The sequence below is a fragment of the Erinaceus europaeus genome, chromosome 11, assembly GCF_950295315.1.
Source record: "Erinaceus europaeus chromosome 11, mEriEur2.1, whole genome shotgun sequence".
Taxonomy (NCBI): domain Eukaryota; kingdom Metazoa; phylum Chordata; class Mammalia; order Eulipotyphla; family Erinaceidae; genus Erinaceus; species Erinaceus europaeus.
This window is the reverse complement of record NC_080172.1, coordinates 14,754,954-14,781,824: the sequence shown is the minus strand read 5'-3', so window position 1 is coordinate 14,781,824 and position 26,871 is coordinate 14,754,954. Positions and strand designations below refer to the sequence as shown.

The following is a 26,871-nucleotide window of genomic DNA, read 5'->3' as shown; positions in this document are numbered from 1 at the left end:
AGTTGGGAACAAATGCAGCTTCACTCCTACTATCAACAGAATCAAATAGGGGGCCATTTAAATCTGCATTTTAAACAAATTATTCTCCAAGTCTTCAGGATTTACAAAAATTAAGAATAAATCGGTGCAAAAACTCTGCAGTCTAGTTCCGCAGTCATCCCCTCCTTTTACCCCGGCTGTAGTCTGGGAAAGCGTGCTTCCCTGATCCCTTGGGGGCATCAGGACACAAGAGGAGCTCAGCTCTAGGGAGCCTGCAGGGCGCCCACCTGGCAGGCAGAGCCCGCCCCGCAAAGGATCAGGGGAAAACGCCATCAGGCCAATCTAAGGGGCGGGCGGAGCTCGGGAGAGGCCGAAGGGGAAGATTTCTTTGACAGACGTGAGATTCGTCCAATGAGAGGAGAGGATAAGGACGCTTCCGCCTCAGTGGGTAGGGCGTGAGCGATTTCCACCAATCCAGCCCAGAGGTGTCCGCCTATGGGAGGCCCTGGAGGCCGCTGAGGTCATTGGTTTCTGTTGAACGGCTTGTGGGAGTGTTGCTTGCTGCTTTGGGGAGGGGGTTTAAAATCCTTCTCCGGAAGAGTCTCAGTCCGAAGAGAAAATGAGTTTAGCGCTGAGGTCGGTAACGAGGCGGCGGCAATGCCCTCCAGACCCCGCAGTGGGACTCAGGGCGGGCGTTGCAGAAGGGAGGCAGCTTTGGTGGGAGGCGGGGGGAGGGGTGTGAAGCCAGGGAAAGGCGTCTCCGACGGCGGCCCTGTGCGCCTCTCTCCGCCCCTTAAAAGCCTTTGCGGCCGGAATGGTGATTCCTGTTAGCGCCCCGGGCTTTGGGGACTGCCGGAAGGACGGGCTGTTGTCGCGGTTCGGAGGGAGCGAAGTATCGCGAGGTTTCCGCGGCGAGCTGGCGAGCGCCGGGAGCTGCGGCTCTGGGTGCATCGGCGCCTGGCCTCGCCTCCCGCCTTATCTCAGCCGTCCAGCTGCAGACAAAATAATAGGCCCACACACTCCTGCAAATAACACAGCCCCCCCTTCTTTACTCTCGTCCCGAGGCCCGGGGGTGGGTGGGTGTGTGTGTGTGTGTTGGGGGGGGAGCCGGGGACCTAATTCCTGGAATTCCTAAGAATTCCTGGGTCTCCAGTTTGTCTTGGGGCGAGTGCTGCAGTTTTAGGGTGAATTCAACCTCATCTGTTCATGCCAAGTGAGATTTTTGCAAGAGCATTCATGAACCGCACATGTATTTTATAAAAGCAATCACAACCATATGGCTGCCTTAAGTTATATATATACACACACACACACACATATATATACTGACTTGTAAATATCAAGTAGAAGAAATTACCAATGAAATGTTAAGTATTAGGCAAATGCAATCTTAAAAAAGATTTGAACCAACAGTGGTAACACGTTGCAAGGGAATGGATACATTAGATAGCGTTTCTCAAGTGATTCGAATAATTAATTATAGGTGCTATTAAAAGTTGAGTGGTTGTTAGACATTTTCCTTTTAGCTTTTTGCTGTTTTTTTTTTTTTTTTAATATATATATACAAATAAGGTTTTGTTTCATCGTAGTGCTTTTAGCGGGAGTACATGCGAATTTAGGAGAAGGGAAGTTAGGTCCATATTTCTTTTAATAATTTGTAATACTGTTCAGTTTGGGGGAGTGCAGATTTATAGACTGTGAAGTGAGTTGGGCTTTGGCTTGAAGGAGAGTTTTTAGGAGAAATTTCATTATCATCTCTTTTCTTCCGTTTTAGAAGTTTAGAAAATGACTGGCTTCCCAAAAAATTAGAAAAAACAACCTGAATTATTGAAAAGCATTGGGGAATAGGATTATCTTTATACAAATAGACTCCCCCCCTTTTTCTCTTTTATCTCATAGAGGTGAGCTTGTAGACAAAACAAAGAGAAAAAAACGAAGGGAACTCTCTGAAGAACAGAAACAAGAAATTAAAGATGCTTTTGAACTATTTGATACTGATAAAGATGAAGCGATAGATTATCATGAACTAAAGGTAATAATATACTTTAACATTTCTATTTTTTTTTCTGTTAAAAAAGTGTGTATTTCAACACTTTTTAAAACAAATGCAGTTCTAATTTAGTATTTTAACTTGCCAGGTTATGAGAATATGAAACCAACCAGGTTAAACATTTACAATTAAGTACTACAATAAAACTGAGTAATGCTCCTAACACATTTTTTTTTTCCAGAAAATCTTCGTATGGCAGAATGAATAATATTTTAAGTGTAAGATTAATTTCTGTGGGGGGGCTTTTTTTATATTAATTAAAAGGACCTAAGCTATAGCATTAAAACAGCCACTGCTGTGTTCTCCCCATTTACTCTTGCTTTCTCTCGTGGTGACGTTGTTCATGATCTATTTTGGACTTGTTATTAATTTATCACTCTCCTTTTTTCCAGTACAAACAAGTGAAATCTGATGTTGATACAACACTATATTTTAAAATTTATTTTCACTTTTGTTGCCCTTGTTGTCTTTTTATTGTTATTGTAGTTGTTGTTGTTATTGATGTCGTCGTTGTTGGATAGGACAGAGAGAAATGGAGAGAGGAGGGGAAGACAGAGGGGGGGAGAGAAAGAGAGACACCTGCAGACCTGCTTCACCGCCTGTGAAGCGACTCCCCTGCAGGTGGGGAGCCGGGGGCTGGAACCAGGATCCTTCGCCTGTCCTTTCGCTTTGCGCCATCCGCGCTTAATCTGCTGCGCTACCGCCCGACTCCCACAACACTAACTATTTTAATGTTAGTTTTAAGATCTAGAATTATTTATAAAGATACCAGGGTGAACACCATGAGTGCCCGTGGGATTACGGCTGGCTCTTGGAATGAACACAGTGAGAAAGATAACATTTTAATAACTCGTTAGTTCAACTACACTTTGTTTCTACCCACCTTTGATCTGTTCTTTTTTTTTTTTTTTTTTACTTTGTGTCTCTTTTATTTGTTGCTACTTTTAATTTCTTAATTTGGAAGTATTATTTCACTGAAGGAATCACCTAAATGGATTTTCCATTCTGGTTCATCCTGTCCCACACAGTAGATTAATCTTTCTTAAAATTCTTGTACTTCGATGTTCATTTCTCATAAGTCTTTAGAGATTCTTCTTTGTACACTGTATAGAGTTGACGTTCTTTTGATTGCAACTGAGTGCCTACTTTTGTCTCTCTTTAAAATATTTCATTTATTTACTTAATAGAGACAGATCAGTGGGGGGGGGGGAGAAGGGCAAGATAGAGAGGAAGAGAGAGACACCAGCAGCACCGCTTTTCCACTTGCAAAGCTTCCCCCTGCAGGTGGGGGCGGGGCCTTGAACCCGGTCTGGTCCTTGCACATTGGAATATGGGCTCAGCCAGGTGCGCCCCCACCCCGCCCCTCACCTGCTTCTCTCATTTGCTAACTGCTTGCTTCCACCTGAGCTCTTCCCATTTCAGGTAAGGTAAGTTGACCTCACTATCTCCAAGTCTAGTTTTTATTTCTGTGTCTGTTTTAATGTTGATCAGTTTTTTTTTTTGTTTTTGTTTAATAAAAGCTTGTCCTTTTACTCTTTATACAACAACAGTTTGGGTCTCTTCAATCAGATTTCTTTAATCAGTAACATGTCAAGATCTTTCTCTAAATTCAAGTTCCTGGATAATTGCTTGATGATTAAAATGTTAGTCTCATAGTAGTTCTTATATTGCTTTAAAATTTCTCCTGCTGCATAATGTTTTAATATTATATTACACTTTTATTTTTAATTTTGGTTAATCCTTTGAGAACAGATAGCTTGTTAAGATGATCTGTGTGCCAAGCCTGTGCATTGTGTAGTCTGTTAACTCTAGTTGAATGCTTTATCACGTTTTAAAAAGGAAGGTAAGAATGATAAGTTACCATTGAAGTTCATTAGTAAAGCAAAGCTATCACTTTATTCTTTTAGAGATATAACACATGTAAGAGTTACATGTTTTATTAATGTGTTGTCACGCCTTAAATTATAAAAACTTTTATAAGGATTGGAAATCACTCCTTTTGTTAACAGTGCTTTGTAATTTGCTTTTCCCTTTTAATCCAAAAGGTGGCAATGAGAGCCTTGGGGTTTGATGTGAAAAAAGCTGATGTTCTGAAGATTCTTAAAGATTATGACAGAGAAGCCACAGGGAAAATAACCTTTGACGATTTTAACGAAGTGGGTGTGTATTTTAATAGTTTTTGTAAACAGCAGTCACTAGGTGATTAGTTAATACCAGTATTTCTTAAATTCTCTGGGCTATGGAATTTTGTAACTGAACATTGTTGTATAATGTGAATTTCAGTTTAGAAATTATTGTTTTAGCCTTGCTGTAGGATTTATTGTATAGATTCTGAACATTCTTAACCAAGGAACTATTTGTGTAGTTTTGTTTTTTTTATGGAAAGATGTCATTTTAAGTAATGTGCATTTTTATTACATGATAAAACTGAATGGTTGATAGAAATTTATCTTCTATAAATATACAAAATTTGTTATTCTTTTGTTCCCAAGACCATTTGGGGGTGTGATTTTTTTTTTTTTTTTTTTTTTTTTTGTGAAAATAACTGTTGGTGTCTTCTTCTGTAGATGAAATGCCTGTTTTCAGGTTTACAAAATGAGGGTTTACATACTCTGGCTAATCTAGATCTCTGTGAACAGGGTTCTCTGTGCAGAGGTGGGGGTGCAGAGAGGATTGTTTGTTGTCAGACTAGAATCAGGATAAAAATTTTTAGAATTTTTAAAGCTATGTTTAAATTTTTATGATTTTTTTTTTATAGGACCAACTTAAAATAATGTGCCATAGACTTAATGTGGTTGGACTTTTCTGTAGATGATTTTAATGGGTCAGTTATTTATGTATGTCTGTTTATCATGTTAGAGTATTCTTAAAGGCATGGGCTTTGCTTTTGTAACTTAAAATTTATTTCCTATAGTCTGATAAATAACATATATGTATGACTTTTTTCTTAGCTAGTGATATCACTTTATGTGTGTCGTGGTATAGTTATTTAGGGACAGATTGAATTACATACAAACACCAACACATCTACCCTTTATTTTTTTATTATTTATAAAACGGAAATATTTTTTTAAAAAACGGAAATATTAACAAGACTACAGGATAAGAGGGGTACATTTCCACACATTTCCCACTCTCAGAGCTCCATATCCAATCCCCTCCCTTGGTAGCTTCCCTACTCTTTATCCCTCTGGGAGTATGAACCCACGATCATTGTGGGGTGCAGAAGGTGGAAGGTCTGGCTTCTGTAATTGCTTCCCCACTGAACATGGGTGTTGACAGGTGGATCCATACTCCCAGCCTGCCTCTCTCTTTCCCTGGTGGGGAAGCCTCTGGGGATGTGGAGCTCCAGGACATATTGGTGTGGTTGTCTGTCCAGGGAAGTCAGGTTGACATCATGGTGGCATCTGGAACCTGGTGGCATTACTGGAGATTCCCAGGTTGAAAGCAGCTTCCTTGCAGAGCTCACACCAAGTGTTGTCTTTACCCTTTACTTTAAATTCTGAGCCAGAAGCAGATAGTGAGAAACAAAAAGATATGGTGATTAGTCCGTATGCAGGAAATAGGTTCATGTTAGTAATTTTTAAAATCTGAAACTTAAACTAAAAACAAAAAGGGAAAGATAAATTCCTCCCTCTTTCTCTTCCCCTCTTTTACCTGAGTACTTCTCAGTTTGGCTTATGTTGGTGTTGAGGGATTGAACCTGAGACTGTAGAGCCTCAGGCATGAGAGTCTCTTATGCTATCTCCTTCACCCTTAAAAGAGAAACTACAGCACAGAAGAATCTTCCACAGTTTATAAACTAAGAGATACCTTACCTTTCAAAGAGGCCATTTGAGGGCTGGGATCCGAGCTCACCTGGAGAATTCCTTGTATTGCCATGCCTGCAACCCAGATTTTAAAGTAACCCAAGTTTGAGCCTGGCACTGGCTGCACAGGGGGACGCATCAGTGCTGTGGTGTCTTTTGCCTTGCCTTGCCTTGCCTTGCCTTTCTCTGTCTCCTTCCTTCCTTCCTTCCTTCCTTCCTTCCTTCCTCCCTCCCTCCCTCCCTCCCTCCCTCCCTTCCTCCAGGGTTATTGCTGGGTCTCAGTGCCTGTACCATGAATCCACTGCTCCTGGAGGCCATCCCCCTCTTTTGTTTCCCTTGTTTTGTTTCCCTTGTTGTAGTCATTGTTGTTGTTGATGTCCTTCATGTTGGATAGGACAGAAAGAAATCAAGAGAGGAGGGGAAGACAGAGAGGGGGAGAGAAAGATACACACCTGCAGATCGGCTTCACTGCAGGGGCTTGAACCGTGATCCCTATGCCGGTCCTTGCACTTTGCTGTCCTTGCGCTTTGCTCCACGTGCGCCTAACCCGCTGCACTACCGCCCGACCCCCTTCTTCTGTCTTTCTGTCTACCTCTTTCTTTCTTTTTTTTTTTTTAATATTTATTTTATTTATTTATTCCCTTTTGTTGCCCTTGTTGTTTTATTGTTGTAGTTATTATTGTTGTCGTTGTTGGATAGGACAGAGAGAAATGGAGAGAAGAGGGGAAGACAGAGAGTAGGAGAGAAAAATAGACACCTGCAGACCTGCTTCACCACTTGTGAAGCGACTCCCCTGCAGGTGGGGAGCCGGGGTTTGAACCGGGATCCTTATGCCGGTCCTTGTGCTTTGCGCTACCTGCGCTTAACCCGCTGCGCTACAGCCTGACTCCCAGTCTACCTCTTTCTATCTGAAAAATGGCTGACTTGGAGTGGTGAAGTCCCAGTGGTAATAAAAATATAAATAAATTAAAATACCTTTCCCCCCCTGTATTTGTGGGATAATTTAGTGGGAGGGAAAAACCAACTTAATTCTCCCAATATTATAAAACTTTTTTGGATTATCTGATCTCAGTTCAGATTTTAAGGTGTTAGGATATAATAGGAATGATACTAATAGAAACGAGAGGTATTTATGTAACATTTGGTTCAATGAAGTAGTTTAACATAGATACTTTGGAGAAAAACATGGATTCAGCAGCTCTTTTGTCATTTATAAGCTGTATAATTGGGTCATTTTACTTTTCTTTGCTTAATTGTCAACTATAAAATAGAAATAGGTTTTTAAAAAAATATTTTTAAAGTTCATATAACTTTCATTTATATATTTATCTTCCCTTTTGTTGCCCTTATTGTTTTGTTGTTGTAGTTACTATTGTTGTTGTTATTGTTGGGTAGGAGAGAGAAATGGTGAGAGGAGGGGAAGACAGGAAGGGAGAGAGAAAGACAGACACCTGCAGACCTGCTTCACCGCCTGTGAAGTGATGCTCCTGCAGGTGGGGAGCTGAGGGCTCGAACTGGGATCCTTAAGCAGGTCCTTGTGCTTTGCGCCATGTGCGCTTAACCCGCTGCGCTACCACCCAACTCCCAGAAATAGTTTTATATAGTTGCTCTAGAAACTGATTTTTTAAACTGAGAACAAGATAAATAACATTTAGTAACATTTATTTTTGGTATATATTATTTCACTGCCTATGTATGTTTGGCTTATTTAAAAAGCATCTGCCTTTATATATATATATATTTTTGCCTTTAGGTACACTACTGGGGTGAGAGAAATTAAAAGTTATGAAAAAAGTTATTTTAAGGAGCTTACAGTTTAAGTGCAGGTGACAAGAAGTTATGGTGTGATGTGGTAAATTATAGTTTTCTTTAGGACAGGAGTTGGCAAATTACAGCCCTTGGGCTATAAATTCAAGTACTGCTTGTGCACTGACACATCTGTTCTTTGATGCTGCTTTTGTGCTACCAAGGCAGAGTAGTGTAGATGAATACCTCACCCACCCATTCCCCCCCCAAACAAACAAAACTGAAACATATTTACTGTTTGATTTTTGTATGAGAGATTCATCAACTCTTGGTCTAGAGCAATTGAAGAAGATTTGCAGAGGGGATTTTTAATTTAGACCTTTAGGAATGGCAATAGGATTTCATTGAGGATAAAGATTGTGGGAGGAACTGAGAAGGACATAGGAGCAAGAGGAAACAGGAACAGCAGAGAATGAGACTGGAAGCTTCTCATGTTTGGGAAACTGCAGGTCATTCTCTCCACTACGTTCTGTCTACTCAAGTCACTCAAGTGACTAGGAAGTTTGAAGTGATTATTCAGATACGTAAAATCTTTTTTTTTTTTTTTTCCTCCAGGGTTATTGCTGGGCTCAGTGCCTGCACCATGAATCCACCACTCCTGGAGGCCATTTTTCCCCTTTTGTTGCCCTAGTTGTTGCATCCTCGTTGCGGTTATTATTGCCATTGTTGACGTTGCTTTGTTGTTTGATAGGACAGAGAGAAATGGAGAGAGGAGGGGAAGACAGAGAGAGGGGGAGAGAAAGATAGACACCTGCAGACCTGCTTCACCGCCTGTGAAGCGACTCCCCTGCAGGTGGGGAGCCGGGGGCTCGAACCGGGATCCTTACGCCGGTCCCTGCGCATTGCGCTATGTGCGCTTAACCCACTGCGCCACCGCCCGACCCCCTCAGATACGTAAAATCTTATACGACGTGTAGAATTTGGGTTTTTAGTCAGCAAAGGATTATTGCTAGTTTTTTTTTTTTTTTGTGGTGAGTTTTATTGAGGGGTTAATGCTTTACAGTGCAATTATTGCCACATGCATATAATTTTATTATGCACCTGGTCCCCACAGTTACCTTCCACCCTCCCTACCTCCCCTTTCCCCAGAGCTCCTTGCTTTGATATAATACACCATGCCCAGTTCATGTTTCACTTAGTTTTCTTCCTCCTTGTCCTTACTTATTAGGTCTCATTTATAAGTGAAATCATTGGTTATTTGGCCTTCTCATTTAGTTTATCTCACTTAACATGGTGTTTTCCAGTTTTATCCAAGACGATGCAAAGGGGACGGCTTCATCATTTTAAACAGCTGAATAGTATTCCATCATGTATAAAAACCACACTTGTTTTAACCACCCACCTGACCCTGGACATGGTGGTTACTTCCTAGTTTTGGCGATTATAAGTTGTGCTGCTATGAACGTGGGTGTATATAGATGTCTTCTGATAGGTGTTTCCTTTGGATGAGTCCTTAGGAGAAATTGTGGGGACATATAGTAGGTCTATTTCTAGTGTTGTGAGAAATCTCCAGACTGTCTTCTACAAGGTTGGACTGATTTACCCTCTCACCAGCAGTGTAGGAGCGTTCCCTTTTCTCCGCATTCACTCCAGTATTTTTTTTTAAATTTATTTCTTTATTGGGGAATTAATGTTTTACATTCAACAGTAAATACAATAGTTTGTACATGCATAACATTCCCCAGTTTCCCATTTAACAATACAACCCCCAGTATGCCATCTGTCATCCTTCATGGACCTGTTGGACCTGTGTTCTCCCCACCCACCCACCCCAGAGTCTTTTACTTTGGTGCAATACGCCAATTCCATTTCAGGTTCTACTTGTGTTTTTGTTTCTGATCTTGTTTTTCAACTTCAGCCTGAGAGTGAGATCATCCCATATTCATCCTTCTCTTTCTGACTTATTTCACTTAACATGAATTTTTCAAGGTCCATCCAAGATCGGCTGAAAATGGTGAAGTCACCATTTTTTACAGCTGAGTAGTATTCCATTGTGTATATAGACCACAACTTGCTCAGCCACTCATCTATTGTTGGACACCTGGGTTGCTTCCAGGTTTTGGCTGTTACAAATTTTGCTGCCAAGAACATATGTGTACAGAGATCTTTTTGGATGGATGTGTTGGGTTCCTTAGGATATATCCCCAGGAGAGGAATTGCAGGATCATAGAGTAGGTCCATTTCTAGCCTTCTGAGAGTTCTCCAGACTGTTCCCCACAGAGGTTGGACCAATTGACATTCCCACCAGCAGTGTAGGAGGGTTCCTTTGACCCCACACCGTCTCCAGCATTTGCTGCTGTTACCTTTTCTGATGTATGACATTCTCACAGGAGTGAAGTGGTATCTCATTGTTGTCTTTATTTGCATTTCTCTGACAGTCAGAGACTTGGAGCATTTTTTCATGTGTTTCTCGGCCTTTTGGATCTCTTCTGTGGTCAATATTCTGTCCATGTCCTCCCCCCATTTTTGGATGGGGTTATTTGTTTTCTTGTGGTTGAGTTTGGCAAGCTCTTTATATATGTTGGTTATTAAACTCTTATCTGATGTATGGCATGTAAAGATCTTCTCCCATTCTGTGAGGGGTCTCTTGGTATGGGTAGTGGTTTCTTTTGCTGTGCAGAAGCTTTTTAATTTGATGTAGACCCATAGGTTTATACTTGCCTTAGTCTTCTTTGTAATTGGATTTGTTTCATCAAAGATGTCTTCAAAATTTACGCAGAAAAGAGTTCTGCCAATATTTTCCTCTAAGTATCTGATAGTTTGTGGTCTAACATCCAAGTCCTTGATCCACTTGGAATTTACTTTTGTATTTGGTGAAATACAGTGATTCAGTTTCATTCTTCTGCATGTTTCTTTTTTTAAATTTTTAAAAATATTTATTTATTCCCTTTTGTTGTCTTTGTTGCTTTATTGTTGTAGTTATTATTGATGTCGTTGTTGCTGGACAGGACAGAGAGAAATGGAGAGAGGAGGGGAAGATAGAGAGGGAGAGAGAAAGACACCAGCAGACCTGCTTCACCGCCTGTGAAGCGACTCCCCTGCAGGTGGGGAGCCGGGGGCTTGAACTGGGATCCTTACTCTGGTCCTTGCGCTTTGCACCATGTGTGCTTAACCCGCTGCGCTACAGCCTGGCTCCGTCTTCTGCATGTTTCAACCCATTGTTTCCAACACCATTTGTTGAAGAGACTTATCGTTCCCCATTTAATAGTCTGGGCACCTTTGTCAAAGATTAGATGTCCATAGGTGTGGGGCCACTCCAGTATTTTTTGTTACTGTCTTTATGACATTCTCACATATGTAAAGTGGTATCTCATGGTTGTCTTCCTTTGCATTTCTCTGGCAATCCGTGACTTTGAGCACTTTCTCACATGGATCTCTTCTGTAAGGTTTCTGTTCATGGCCCCACCCCACATTCTTAATAGGGTTGTTTATTTTCTTGGTGTTAAGTTTACTGAGCTCTTTATGTATTTTGGTTATTAGTCCCTTATCTGAAGTATGTTGTATAAAGATCTTCTCCCATCCTATAGGATGTCTTTCTGCTAGTTTGGTGATGCCCTTTGCTAGGAAGAAGCTTTTCGGTGTGATGTAGTTCCACCGATTTATTTATTTATTTTAACTTTTTAATTTTTTTTTTGCATTATCTTTATTTATTTATTGGATAGAGACAGCCAGAAATTGAAGAGGGAAGGGGAATGATAGAGAGGGAGAGAGACAGAGAGACACCTGCAGCACTACTTCATCACTTGTAAAGCTTTTCCCCTGCCCGTGGGGACCAGGGGCTCGAACCTGGGCCCTTGAGCACTGTAACATGTACTTCAACCAGGTGCGCCGCCACCACCCGGCCCCTTGTTTTTGTTTTCTTTGCTGTTGGATTTGAATCTCTGAAGACCTGTTTTTTTTTTTTTTTCCAAAGATTTTTTATTTATTTATGAGAAAGGAGGGAGAGAAAGAACCAGCCATCCCTCTGGCACGTGGTGCCGGAGATCAAACTCAGGACCTCATGCTTGAGAATCCAAAGCTTTACCACTGTGCTACCTCCCGGACCACGAAGACCTGTTTTAAAGAAAGGAAATGCTTGAACTGGGAGGTGGTGCAGTGGATAGTGTTGGACTCTGGATGAGCTTGAGGTCATCGAGATCCCGGCACCTCCTGTGCCACAGTGATGATCCTCTCGTGTTCTCTTTCTCTCCCTTTCATCGTTAATGAACACTTTGAAAAAAAGAAAGGGGAAAGTCATATTTTAGAAAGCTAATACTTCATGAGGTATTTAAGATGGGTTGTATTGAAGAGAGATTGTAGGTAGAAGACAAGACTTTATTCTGAAGGTGGTGAGAATAAAAAAAGGGACATTAATGGGTAAAGTATTATCCTTAGCACTTTAGGATTTGATTACTGAGTAGGATTATGGGATATTATTTCTAGTTGTTATTGTGGTTTTATTCTTGTGGGGCATGGAGCATCACAGCTATGTCAGTGAGTTTAGATTCCAAAATGTTTAACTGGCATACTAGTTATAGACACTCAGAAAAAGTAGTGAGACATGTAGATAAGCTATGTTTCTATCATCACCTTTAGTGATTGTTAGTGAAATATTTTTTAATTTGATATTTTTTTTCCCCCTTTGTTGCCCTTATTGTTGTAGCCTTGTTGTGGTTATTGTTGTTGATGTCATCATTGTTGGATAGGACAGAGAGAAATGGAGAGAGGAGGGGAAGACAGAGAGGGGGAGAGAAAGATAGATCTGCTTTGTTGCCTGTGAAGCGACTCGCCTGCAGGTGGGGAGCTGGGGGCTTGAACCGGGATCTTTATGCTAGTCCCTGTGCTTTGCGTCACCTGCGCTTAACCCGCTTTGCCTGACCCCCTAGTTTTGATATGTTTTTAAGTGATGTGCCGGTATATTTCTAGTATGGTAATTAAATTTGAAAATAGAGAATTATAAGGGTGGGCCAGGTGGTAGTGCACCTTTTTTAGTGCATACACCATAAGCAGTGCACATCGACCTCAGGTTCAAGCCCCTGGTCCCCACCTGCAGGAGGAAAACTTCATGAATGGTTAAGTTGGGTGCTGGTGTCTGTCTCTTTTTCTATCCCCTACTCCTCTCAGTTTCTGTCTATCCAACAGTAAAAAAAAAAAAATGAAAATATTGAAAAAAAATTATAGGGGATAGAATGTGCTATATGCCTTATATGTTTTAGACCCTTGGTTCAATCCCTGGTGTGTGTGTACTTAAACACACACAGTTACATGAAGAGAAATTTGTGAAGTAGATTGAACCTACAGTTGTCTGTATGTCAGTTACCTTATTTACAGTGGTAAAAAATATATCTCTTACAACTAAATTCTGCTTTGTAGAACAGGAATAGGACATGACGTTGTGGAGGACAATAACCAAAAAGGTTGTACTGAGTTTTTTTTTTTTTAAATAGGCAGCTTTATTTATTTATTTATTTTAAACCAGAGCACTGTTCAGGTCTGGTTTATGGTGGTGCGGGGGATTGAACCTGGGACTTTGGAGACTCAGGCAAAACTTTATTTATTTATTTTCCCTTTTGTTGCCCTTGTTGTCTTTTTATTATTGTTGTAGTTATTATTGTTGTTGTTATTGATGTCATTGTTGTTGGATAGGACAGAGAGAAATGGAGAGAGGAGGGGAAGACAGAGAGGGGGAGAGAAAGATAGACACCTGCAGACCTGCTTCACCGCCTGTGAAGCGACTCCCCTGCAGGTGGGGAGCCGGGGGCTGGAACCGGGATCCTTGTGCTGGTCCTTGTGCTTTGAGCCACCTGCGCTTCACCCACTGCACTACCGCCCAACTCCCTGTACTGAGTTTTTAAAAAAATATTTATTTTATATATTTATTCCCTTTTTTTGCCCCTGTTGTTTTATTGTAATTATTATTGTTATTATTGATGTCATTGTTGTTGGATAGGACAGAGAGAAATCGAGAGAGGAGGGGAGAGGGAGAGAAAGATAGACACCTACAGACCTGAAGCGACCCCCGGCAGGTGGGTAGCCGGGACTCCAACCGGGATCCTTAAGCTAGTCCTTGTGCTTTGTGCCACGTGCGCTTAACCCGCTGCGCTACAGCCTGACTCCCGATTGTCCTGATTTTTAAAAATATTTTATTGATTTACTTTAGTGAGAGGGAGTGAGAGAGAGAGAGAGAGAAAGAGAAGGGGAGGATACCAGAGCACTGCCCAGCTCTGGCTTATGGGTGGGCCTGGGGATTGAACTTGGGACCTCAGAGCCTTAGAAATGAAAAGTCTTTTGTGTAACCACTTTTGCTATCTCATACTACTGTTTTAAATGTCCAGAATGATGATTTTTGATGGTTCTCAAGAAAAGCAGCCTTTTAAGAAAAAGTATTGATAAAAGATTAGACACATAAGTCTGAAGTAGCTAACACAATTAAAGCATCAGTGGGCTAAGAATTTATACATCTTGGAGCCCAATCTGTTCCCCACATCACCCTGTTGCTTCTTTAAGTACGTTAATACTTTCAGCAAGCTGCTTTTCTGGTTCACCTGTCATGTAAATTATTTAATTGGTGAGGAAAAATTTTTAACACTTTTTTTTTTTTTCCTTGTCCTGCTTTTTTGTTGGGACTAAATTCAAAACTAGTTGAGTATGAGCCATAGAGTTAAGTGTGGTATTTTATTTCGGTGTTATGGCTGTGTATATGCCAACTCCTTCTGGGCTGAATATTTATGAGCTTTGATGCTATGCATACTTACAGTAATATACTTCAATTAGTTACTTGGAAGACTTTTTGGATAAAATTTAATCGATAAAAAGTAAGTTATTGAATATATATGCAGATGAGTAGGGGCTTATTCTAAAGTTTATTGAGCCAAATATGAAACAGCAGCAAAATCAACAGCGATTATTACAAGGGACTTGAGTTTCATTTATTTACATTTTTTTCTGTTTTGGGTGGGTTAAATGTTACAGTACTTTTTATAAGAATCTACAAGTTTTTAATAAACCCTTAGCAGGACTGGATTCTTTTTAATGGCATGTTGGAAGTTTTAAATAGCTTTTGTTGTAGCCTAGCATATAGAACTCATTCAGCAGTGTTTTATTTAGATATTCTCATGGCCATTTAGCTGGGAAGTAGTCTAATTTTTGCTCCCAATTTTTGTTTCTGCAGCTATTGACTTAAAGACTGGCAACACTGAGAACATTACCTTTACTCAATCACCGTAGTCCTCCATATATTAAAATTACTATTAATTTCTAGGTCTGAAATTAGATTTAAGTGGCTTGGGAGGTATCTTACTAGGTAGACCACTGGACTTGCAAGCGTGCGGTTTCTAGGTTGATCCCTAGAACTGTGTATCAAAGTGACGCTCTGGCTTGTCTTTCTCTGCCTTCTGTCTCATGCCAAACTCTTCCTCTATGTAATACTAAATCTTAAAAGATTAGAAATTAGAGCTATGTTTAACTTGAATTTTCTGAAAGTTTATTATTATAAACTTGGACAAATTGCTGGACAAATTGATATAGCAGAAAACTTTAAAAAAACTTTTTAAAAAATTTTTTATTTAAGAAAGGATTAATTAACAAAACCATAGGGTAGGAGGGCTACAATTCCACACAATTCCCACCACCCAATCTCCATATCCCACCCCCTCCCCTGATAGCTTTCCCAACTTTTTTATAGTTAGATTCAGTTCTTTTAATGGCTACTTTTCATATTTTGGAAAACTATTACATTCTTTAATCGTTCAGATGCCGGTGGAATTTTCACCTGCCTTTGTCAAGGATTATAGTACATTCTGCTAGTTTTTAGTTTTGTTTGTTATTAAGTCATAGTAAATTTAAAGACCAGTGATAGTACTAGGTTTTTGTAGTCAACAACACTTTTTATCCAGTTAGTGCTATTTTGTTGGTATTTTCAACTAGATTACACACTGATAACTGGACATTAAATAAATATGATGTAAGGACAGTAGTTTTTTTTTTTTAATTTCTGTGTACTGTAAACTAGATTTGCTTTCTTTTATAATGTAGCCCAAACTGTTGAACACTTATTCATTAAATGATTTTTTTTTCTGATAACCAAGTTTATCTCCGAATTTTGGGACCTTGATTTGGCAGGTCCTTGTCAAATGATACAGGGACAGCTTCACTGCTTTAGAAATCTAATACTTCACTGTAAGCTTAATTTTTATTTTACTTTTCCTTTTTTTCTTTTCTTTTTTAATTGACTATAGTGACAGACTGGATATTGGATAGAGATCCACATGAAGAAATACTGAAGGCATTCAAGTTATTTGATGATGATGATTCTGGTAAAATAAGCTTGAGGAATCTGCGACGAGTTGCCCGAGAACTGGGTGAAAACATGAGTGATGAAGAGCTTCGGGCTATGATAGAAGAATTCGATAAAGATGGTGATGGCGAAAGTAAGTTTTGAATCAGACAAAATATTCCACTTCTGTACACAGATGATAGACTTTTCCGAAGCCATGTGACCTTTTTTTTTTTTTTTTTTTTTGCTTCCAGGGTTAATTGCTAGGGTTGGGTGCCTGTGCTACAAACCCACTGCTCCTGGAGGCTATTTCTCCCTCCTTTTGTTGCTCTTGTTGTTTATTGTTGTCATTGTTATTATTGTTGTGTTGTTATTGCTGTCGTTGTTGGAGAGAGAAATGGAGAGAGGAGGGGAAGAGAGGGAGAGAAAGATAGACACCTGCAGACCTGCTTCACCGCCTGTGAAGCGACTCCCCTGCAGGTGGGGAACCAGGGGCTCGAACAGGGTGCCTTAAGCTGGTCCTTCTGTTTTGCGCCTTGTGTGCTCAACCTGCTGCATTATTGCCCACCCCCCCCAGCCATGTGACCATTTTTAAGAGCCTTTGAAAACTATTTGGTGTAGTTGTTCATCCTGCAATGGACTTTTTGCATGTATGTTATATATACTCAATTTACAATGTTGCAGACCTTTGAAAACAGCTGTATGTATTCTAATAGGAAGTCTCATAGCCTGAGAAGGTACTGTTGATTTTCACTCTTTAAGTTAGCTTTAAAGAAATGTTCTGTAAAGGTACTTTCTTTAGTAGCATAGAGAATCTTGTTGTATTAATTTTATGAATCTTTAAACATGACTACTCTGCATCAGTCAAAAAGTAAGAATTGGCAGGAGAGATACAGCATGGTGGCTATGCAAACAGACCCTGGTGCCTGAGGCTCCAAAGTTTCAGTTTCAATCCCTCATATAACACCATAAGCCAGAGCTGAGCAGTTTCTCTGGTAAGAAAAAAAAAATTACAGTTTTTTCATGTGACGGATATCAGTTTACATTTTGGCTATTCGTCTGACATTAGATGAAAACAGCACTTAGCGGGAGGGGAGTTGGGCAGTAGCACAGCGGGTTAAACACACATGGCGCAAAGCGCAGGGACCATAAAGATCCTGGTTCCAGTCCCCAGCTCCCCACTTGCAGGGGAGTCGCTTCACAGGCGGTGAAGCAGGTCTGCAGGTGTCTGTCTTTCTCTCCCCCTCTGTCTTCCCCTCCTCTCTCCATTTCTCTCTGTCCTATCCAAGAGCGATGACAACAATAATAACAACAACACAAAACAACAAGGGCAACAAAAGGGAATAAATAAATATTAAAAAAAGAAAACAGCACTTAGAAACTGCCTTTGAAATTTAAAGATGTGAAGTTTGCTGCTTATCTGTATATTTCCTTTGAATGTTAGAGTTCATCCTAACTGCTCCATTACTTGAAAAAAATGACTTATCTACTTAATGCTTTATTGGGGGTTAATGACTTACAGTGTAGCTGTTGACACATAGGAACAACTCTTATCTCCCTGTGATAGGTGTCTAGGTATCTGTAAGACTCTTGCTCCCCCAACCTAGATCCTTTTTAATAACTGCATCCATGAAAAATTTCATCGGCTTTCCTGCCTGCATTACTCCAAGTTACTATACAACTAACTTACTTGGGCATTGTCCTATGTTCAGATGACTAGCAAGCAAATTATATATATATTTTCCCCCTAATTATTGATTACAAATAAAATTCAATGCTAAGAAATGTGTGATATTAAAATAGTCTAATTTGATAATTTTTGATTTGGGATTTGTGTTTTCATGAGTTGGGCTTTCTGAGACTTTGCATGAAATCTGGGAATTCATTATGTTGTCTGTAGACCATATGAATAATAATAATATTGTATATACATACACTGCTGTTTTTCCTCTATACATGTTACAAATATTACTACGATTGATATTTTATAATTGTTTTGCAGAATTCAACTAACTTCCAATTAAGTGTAAAATAACAGAATTATACTTTAAGACCTTTTTCAGTAGTTGCTACTTGACACTTGTCAAGGAACACTAAGTGTAGGTGTGTAGTCAGTCCAGAAAATAGTCTGTTGAAAGGCATTTTCTCATTCAGAAGCAATGAGACTATCACTTTCCTTGTTTGGCCTAGCTTTAGGAAACTGCATACCGCCTAAACTGACATGGGTCCTTGCTGCCTTCTGAAACTCTTCTCATTTTTTTGAAAAGCAAATTATATTTATAATAATTTGAGTTCCTTTGACTGTAGTTTTGTTTAGATATAACCTGTTTTCTTTGTATATATTAAACTGGTGGCAATTATAATACTTTTGTAATGCTTTTGCTGCCCTTTTTTGGTGTGGATTTAGTAATTCATTTGTCTTTGAATTTTTTCTATCCACTACTTACGCATAATGAAAGTGTGTGTGTATAGAGAACAATAAACAGGGCCGGGTGGTTGAGCACACGTTACAGTGTGCAAGAACTGGACATAGAGCCCCTGGCCTCCACCTAGAGGGGAAAGCTTTGTGGGTGGTGAAGCAGGGCTGCAGGTGTCTCTTTGTTCCCTCCCTTTCTACCACACCTTCCTCTCTCCATGTCTGGCTGTCTCTGTACAATAAATTAAAAAAACAAAAACAAAACGTGAATGAAAAGTTACAGGAAAGAAGGTATAAAGTGAAATAATAATAAAACTGTGATATTGCTATTCAGAGAGTCCCTTTTCTAGCCCTTACTTCCCTACAAGAAGTATGAAGTAAAGCATCGTGAGTCTTTTTTGGAAAGTGCAAGTAATAATATAAAGCCTGCTGAATAATTTTTAAAAATTTGGAGCTGGAAAGACAGCATAATGGTTATACAAAAAGATTTTCATGCCTGAAGCTCCAAGGTTCCAGGTTCAGTTGCCAGCACCACCATAAGCCAGGGCTTTCAGCTGTGCTCTGGTTAAAAAAAAAAAAAAATCTGATAAGTATTAACATATTTAATAATTAATATCTTTTAGGATGCATGTGTATTGTCAGTTAATATCTTTTGCAAAGTAAATCTATTGATTCCTATTCATGTATATGCATGTGCAGATGAAGAAGCTAAAACTCCGAGTGGCCTTGTTCCACTACCTCAGAGCCAGTATATGACAGAGGCAGAGCTGAAACACAGATTACCGCAATGCGAAAGAAGATGCTTTACACTCTGACACTGCATTGCCTCTTGTGCTATAGAACAAAATGTTAACTAAGTTTTTATTTCCATAAAATTTTGAAAAATTGATTACTGTTAAAAGAGGCAATAGATAAATAAAATATTCAACTGGCACTTCAGATGTTGAAGTGTTTTTTTTTTTTTTCTTTTCTTTTCCCTTATAAAGCCAGATGGTCTTGAAAGTACTTACTCTACTTGGTTTTTCTAATATTCTTAATTTTTATGACATATAATAAGATTTACCCTAGACAAATACATAGCAAAGTTACAACATACATGGAAAAGGCCTCCTTGGAGAGGGACCTGAATCACATACAAGCTTCCACCACAGAGAACAACAGCTTAAGTAAAGGAACCAATCTGCACTGCCTGGTCACCACCTGGCCAGCATCTCCACTGACCTGCCCAGCACCCTACGACCTGTATCCATATGAGCTCCCTGTCAGCTGCCCTGTGACCCAAGTTCTAGGAGCTCGGCATAATACATACTTGATAGAGAAGATTATAAAGTCAAATTCACAAAGGCACCAAATTGCCTAAAAGACCCACTGGTAATAGGCTAATTTCCGTAGCCATTTTCCCTTCACTTTTGTACCTTTTTTTGACAAGTTTCCACAACCAGGGAGATGGTACCGTGGATAATAAATGTTGGACTATCAATCATGGAATCCCAAGTTTAGATCCCTGGCATCACATATGCCAGATGGTCTGGTTATCTCATCTCCCTTGTTTTAAAAAATCTTTTTAAAAGGGAATACAGAATACTTTTAAAGTGCTATTGTACTTTGTTTTTTTTTTTTCTTTTTTTTTAAATTTTTTTTAATTTATTTTTTTCTTTTTTATTTAAGAAAGGATTAATTAACAAAACCATAGGGTAGGAGGGGTACAACCCCACACAATTCCCACCGCCCAATCTCCATATCCCACCCCCTCCCCCGATAGCTTTCCCATTCTCTATCCCTCTGGGAGCATGGACCCAGGGTCATTGTGGGTTGCAGAAGGTAGAAGGTCTGGCTTCTGTAATTGCTTCCCCGCTGAACATGGGCGTTGACTGGTCGGTCCATACTCCCAGTCTGCCTCTCTCTTTCCCTAGTAGGATGGGTCTCTGGGGAAGCTGAGCTCCAGGACACATTGGTGGGGTCTTCAATCAAAAGTGCTATTGTACTTTGATAAGCTTATACATAACATTTTGTGGTTTTAGAAATACTAAGTTTGTTGAAACTTGAGTATTGAAATTATACAGATTGACAGAAAACAGTTGCAGATCTTTAACAAAACAATAACTTTGGCCAATTTTGAATACTTTAATTATGACTAGATTATACTGTTAAAATTATTTATAGTTCAATCTAAGGCTACTTTCACTATTTTTTTTTTTTTTTGTAAAAAAAAAAATGTGTGTGTTTGAGTATGCCTGTTGGTACATATATTGTAAAATGACCACAGTAAGTCTGCTCAACACCCATGATCACAGTTAGCCTGTTTGTCTGTGGTAAGGACTTCTTACAGAGCTGGGTAGTGGCACATCTGCTTAAGCACGTTTGCTTCCAGGCCCCCACCTGCAGGGGGGAAGCTTCATGGGTGTTGTTACAGCAGTGCTGCTGGTGTCTCTCCCCCTCCCTGTCTCCCCTTCCACTCTCGAGTTCTCTCTGTCTTTATCCAACAATAAACAAAATATGAAAAAGATAAAAGAACATATATGTAATATGTATATAAAACAATACTGTTTACATTTTTATTTAGAGAGGAGAGAGACACTTTAACACCATCCCACCATCCATGAAGACCCGAAGTGCCTTCCATAGTGCTACCAGGGCTTGAACCCAGGTCCTAAACCCATGGCACATGTTGGGTGTATCGGATAAGTTCTTACCTGACTTTATTGTGGCAACTTTTTTTTCCCCTCCCTCTTTTCTGATAGAAACTGGGACTTACTTGGTGGGCAGGGAGAAAGGGCAGGTGAGACACTCGCAACACTGCTTCACTGCTCACGAAGCTTCTTCCCTGCTTCCTCCCTGCAGGTGGGGCCTGGGAGCCTGAGCCAAGGCCCTCACTTGTAGTACTATGTACTCTTTGTGGGTGCATCGCTGCCTCGCCCCACTGTGGTGAGATTTTCTTTTTAATTTTTTTTTTAAAATATTTATTTTATTTATTTATTCCCTTTTGTTGCCCTTGTTGTTTTATTGTTGTAGTTATTATTGTTGTTGTCGTTGTTGGATAGGACAGAGAGAAATGGAGAGAGGAGGGGAAGAGAAAGATAGACACCTGCAGACCTGCTTCACCGCCTGTGAAGCGACTCCCCTGCAGGTGGGGAGTCGGGGTTCAAACCGGGATCCTTATGCCGGTCCTTGTGCTTTGCGCCACCTGCGCTTAACCCGCTGCGCTACAGCCCGACTCCCTTTCTTTTTAATTTTTTAAAATATTTATATATTTTATTTTTATTTATTCTCTTTTGTTGCCCTTATTTTATTGTTGTAGTTATTATTGTTGTTGTTATTGATGTCGTTGTTGTTGGGTAGGACAGAGAGAAATGGACAGAGGAGGGGAGGACAGAGAGGGGAAGAAAAAGACACCTACAGACCTGCTTCACCGCCTGTGAAGCGACTTCCCTGCAGGTGGGGAGCCCCGGCTGGAACTGGTGTCCTTATGTAGGTCCTTGTGCTTTGCGCCATGTGCCTTAACCCGCCGTGCTACCGCCCTACTCCCTAATGAGATGGCCCCCCCTTTTGTTGATCTTGTTGTAGCCTTGTTGTGGTTATTATTATTGTTGATGTTGTTTGTTGTTGGATAGGACAGAGAGAAATGGAGAGAGGAGGGGAAGACAGAGGGGGAGAGAAAGATAGACACCTGCAGACCTGCCTCACCGCCTGTGAAGCGACTCCCCTGCAGGAGGGGAGCCGGACCCGGATCCTTATGCCGGTCCTTGCACTTTGCGCCATGTGCGCTTAACCCGCTGCGCCATCGCCCAGCTCCCAGATGAGATGTTTTTATGATCATTTCTCTTAACAGTTTAAGGAGAATTTGTATGATCTTTGCTGCCATCAACCCAGTTCTATTTTACGTATCTGCGACTTGTTTATTTTATAGCGAAGTCTTTACCTTTTGTCTCTTGTAACCCATTTTACCCACTGTCTACACCTCGTAGCCGCCACTCTGCATTTTGTTATTTCTATCTGTGAGGTTGCGTTTCCTTTTTCTGTCCTAAGTTTCCTTATATAAGCTAGATCATACACTATTTGTTTCTGAGTTACTTTAGTCTAATGCTTCTAGGACTCATTCATGTTGTCATAAATGGTAGGACTTCATTGTTTACAAAATGATTGAATCCCTTTGTATATATACAGCCTAAAAAAATCCATTCACCTACTTATGGACACATGTAGCTTCTTTTTAAAGTATTCCCCCTCCCTCTGCGCTCTCTTAATGTGGTGCCAGGGGATGAATGTGGGCTTTGCACATGCATGCAGTTGCTGTCAAGCGACTTGCCCACTTTTCTCACTTTTTAAAAATTTATTTTTTATATATTTATTTTGTTGCCCTTGTTGCCCTTGTTGTTTTTCATTGTTGTTGTAGTTATTGTTGTTGTTATTGATGCCGTCGTTGTTAGGACAGAGAGAAATGGAGAGAGGAGGGGAAGACAGTGGGAGAGAAAGATAGACACCTGCAGACCTGCTTCACCGCCTGTGAAGGGACCTCCTTGCAGGTGGGGAGTGGGGGGCTTGAACTCGGATCCTTGGCTCTTTGAGCCATGTGAACTTAACCTGCTATGCTACCGCCCGACTCCCTTTTCTCACTTTTTCTTTGAGAAAGGAGAGATGCCACAGTACTGTGGCACTAATCCCGGAGGTGATCTCTAGTGGATCCACGGTGCTACAATATTTTAAATATTTTTAATATTTTAAAGCCCAGGACCTCATGCACAGCAAGTAAGTGTTGTATCAGGAGAGCTCTTTGCCATTCCCTATTTTCTGTCTAATCATGTTCCGACACTGATACATGGACTTTTTTTTTTTCCATTCAGGTAAATTAAGCTTTTATTGAAAACAGAACATGTTAGGAAAAGAGAGAGAGAGGACTCACAAGCTTTATAGCCACGTGGTGGTCCCAGGTGAGAGAGAGTCAGGGTAGAGAAAGACTTGCATGATACTCTCCGGCTTAGAGAGAGCCATGGATTTTGTTTTAACATCCTTTTTACTATATAGAAATTGTTCTCTGTTTCAGCTGTGGCATGGGAAAAGCGCAGTTGTTAAATATATATATTCGGGAGTCGGGCAGTAGCACAGCAGGTTAAGTGCACGTGGCGCAAAGCGCAAGGACCGGCATAAGGATTCCCAGTTCGAGCCCCTGGCTCCCCACCTGCAGGGGAGTCGCTTCACAGGCTGTGAAGCAGGTCTGCAGGTGTCTGTCTTTCTCTCCCCCTCTCTGTCTTCCCCTCCTCTCTCCATTTCTCTCTATCCTATCCAACAATGACATCAGCAACAACAGTAATAACAACAATAAAAAAAACAAGGGCAACAAAAGAAAGTAAATTAAAAAATATATGTATATATTTTTCAATATATATACATATATATTTTTCAATATATATGTATATATATTTCAAACCATAAGTATAAAAAATGGTATACTGTGTTGTCTTTCTTAAAGCCAGTATACTTGAAAAATTCCTAATACAAAATGCTTTATCTATGCATCATTATTTAATTGGGTAAGTTTTTGAAGTTTTTACTATTACAGAATTTATATAATATGTCTTCTCTTATAGAATCCTGATTGATCACATTTCATATAATTTTGTACTAACAAAGTTGTAATTAATGAACATTTTCAGTTTCCTGAACAAAGAGATACAAGCAAAGAACTATATATCTTGATGTATCAAGAATTTTTTTGAATTTTGTAAAAGTCAAAGTATTAGTAGTATGATTCGTAGTAATAATTGTTCTCTGAAAAATAGTAATTCTAACTTGTTTTCTTTTGTATTACAGTAAATCAAGAGGAGTTCATTGCTATTATGACTGGTGACATTTAAGGAACTGTAAGGATAAACACTAAGAACATTGCAGTTATCATCTTATATTCTGTTTTTGTGCCTGGATCCATGGTTAAAAATTAGCATTCCCCCCCCCCCAGAAGAAGTAAAAATGAGACTCTTAGTGCATTCTTATGCTACGACTGTGAAGTTTCTGTGTGTGAACAGCATTGTTTGTATTTTGTTAATTTAGCTTTGTATTTGTGATACAACTTTTTATATTTATAAAGTTTAAAAAAAGTGAGTCATGTGCTACTCATTTTTGGGGGTTTTCTTCAGCATTAGTGGTCACTTTTGTTTCATTGCACTTTTTTTTTTGAGATTTTTGTTAATAAAATTTTATTTTGTTAGTATTTTAATGTTTGGTAAATTTCTTGTTTTATGGTGACTACAAATGTCTATAAACCCTCAATAATGTCTTTCTTAAATCTTTTATCTTTATACCACTGATTTCTGAAAAAAAAAAGAATTTTGACTACCGGTAGAATAGCATATATTTTTTTACTACAAACTTGACATTCTATATTTCAGTTCAGTATAGTTCAGTATAGATATAATTCCTTTTTTTTTTTTCAGTCATTCAGTTTGGAAGTAAAATGTGTTGTGTGTATAGGCCCATTTATCCTCATTTGTTATGTTCTATAACATTTTTGATGCTATGACAGCTAAATATGGATATTTCCTTCTTAATCTAATTAAATACAGTTTGAATCACCTAACTTCTTGACAAAGTGAAAGATTTAAATTTTGGAATTTTGATCTCTTAAGATAATTATCACTCAAACGTCACAGTAAGGAAAATATAAAACTTAAGTCATAGAAATCATTTTAGGCTATATTTTACCTGATAAAGGAAAATTCCGTGATTCACCAAGAAAGAGTAGAGAGAGACTTTTCATGTATTGGGCTCTTCTACTTGTGAAGTTTATGTTAGGAGAGAAACATAGGTATGAGGCTAGGTCACGGAGAAATAGGGCCTGTGCCCGTTCTTCCCATACAATCCTGTTTTTGGTATGGGCTCTCCAGGAAGATAGTTGAGTTGTTTATTTCTTGTTTTAAATTTAAAGTAGTAAATTGAAGAACTCTAAATTTTGTGAGCTCTGAAAATGTTACATAGTTATCTACTAGACACTTAACCAAGACACTCGCAAAGCTTTCCCCCTGCAGGTGGGCACTGGGGGCTCGAACCTGGGTCCTTGAGCGCTGTAACATGTACACTCAACCAGGTGTGCCACCACCTGGCCACAGTATAGTCTTTAACATAGGTACAACTTCTCATCTACTTTTGATTGGTGTCCAGTAGAACCTGGATACTTAAGGCTTGTCCTTGTGCTTCGTGCCATGTGCACTTAACCCACTGCACTACCGCCCAACTTCCTGATTTTTTTTTTTTTAAAGGATTTATTCTGTAGGAGACCAGAAAACTGCCCCATTAGGTATGGTGCAGGGCATGTGTTCTGTTTGTTGAGTTACCTCCCTGACCCCAGAACAAAGTTACTTTTGTAACTTAGGGAAGGTTATTTATTTTTACATCTGATTTGTTTAATAGGAGATTTTCACGTGAGAGAGTGAGAAATTGGAGCACCATTTCAGTACATACTGTGCTGGGGAATAAGGGACCTCAAGTATTCCAGTCTAATGTTCTCCCACTGGCCAAGCTTATTATTATTTTTTCAATTTTTTATTACCCTTATTTAAATTTTTTATTTATAAAAAGGAAACAATGACAAAACCATAGGATAAGAGGGGTATAGCTTTGCACAATTCCCACCACCAGAGCTCTGTATCCCATCCCCTCCTCTGATAGCTTTCCTATTCTTTATCCCTCTGGGAGTATGGACCCAAGGTCGTTGTGGGATGCAGAAGGTGGAAAGTCTGGCTTCTGTATTTGCTTCCCCACTGAACATGGGTATTGGAAGGTCAATCTATACTCCTAGTCTGCCTCTCTCTTTCCCTAGTGGGGAAGGGCTCTGGGGAAGCAGAGCTCCAGGACACATTGGTGGTGTTGTCTGTCCAGGGAAGTCTGGTTGGCATCATGCTAGCATCTGGAACCTGGTGGTTGACAAGAGAGTTAACATACAAAGCCAAACAAATTGTTGACCAATCAACGGACCTAAAAGCTGGAGTAGTGCCGATGAGGAGGACCTGTGGCTATACTAGTTTTTTTTATTATTAATTTCTTTATTGGGGAATTAATGTTTTACATTCGACAGTAAATACAAGTTTGTACATGCATAACATTTCTCCGTTTTCCATATAACAATACAACTACCAGTAGGTCCTCTATCATCCTTCTTGGATCTGTATCCCCCCCCTCCCCCCCCCAGAGTCTTTTACTTTGGTGCGATACGCCAATTCCAGTTCAGGTTCTACTTGTGTTTTCTGATCTTGTTTTTCAACTTCTGCCTGAGAGTGAGATCATCCCATATTCATCCTTCTCTTTCTGACTTATTTCACTTAACATGAATTTTTTCAAGGTCCAGCCAAGATCGGCTGAAAATGGTGAAGTCACCATTTTTTATAGCTGAGTAGTATTCCATTGTATATATAGACCACAACTTGCTCAACCACTCATCTGTTGTTGGACACCTGGGTTGCTTCCAGGTTTTGGCTATTACAAATTGTGCTGCCAAGAACATATGTGTATACAGATCTTTTGGGATGGGTATGTTGGGTTCCTTAGGATATATCCCCAGGAGAGGAAT

At 39.8% G+C, this 26,871-nt stretch overlaps 1 protein-coding gene across 3 annotated transcripts; it reads left to right on the top strand.

Moving 5' to 3' along the window:
* Window positions 1-475: 475 nt before the first annotated feature.
* CETN3 (centrin 3) lies at window positions 476-24,410 on the top strand. Of its 3 annotated transcripts, none has more exons than XM_007518967.3 (5): window positions 476-615; window positions 1,879-2,011; window positions 4,075-4,189; window positions 15,861-16,052; window positions 24,123-24,410. In XM_007518967.3, the coding sequence occupies exons 1-5, from the start codon at window positions 599-601 to the stop codon at window positions 24,164-24,166; spliced, it is 501 nt and encodes a 166-aa protein (XP_007519029.1). In that variant the 5' UTR covers window positions 476-598; the 3' UTR covers window positions 24,167-24,410. The 3 variants fall into 3 exon arrangements, with proteins under 3 accessions (XP_007519029.1, XP_060057140.1, XP_060057141.1); XM_060201157.1 differs by lacking the exon at window positions 24,123-24,410 and adding an exon at window positions 19,014-19,248; XM_060201158.1 differs by lacking the exons at window positions 1,879-2,011; window positions 24,123-24,410 and adding an exon at window positions 19,014-19,248 and having other exon boundaries at window positions 490-615.
* Window positions 24,411-26,871: the final 2,461 nt, after the last annotated feature.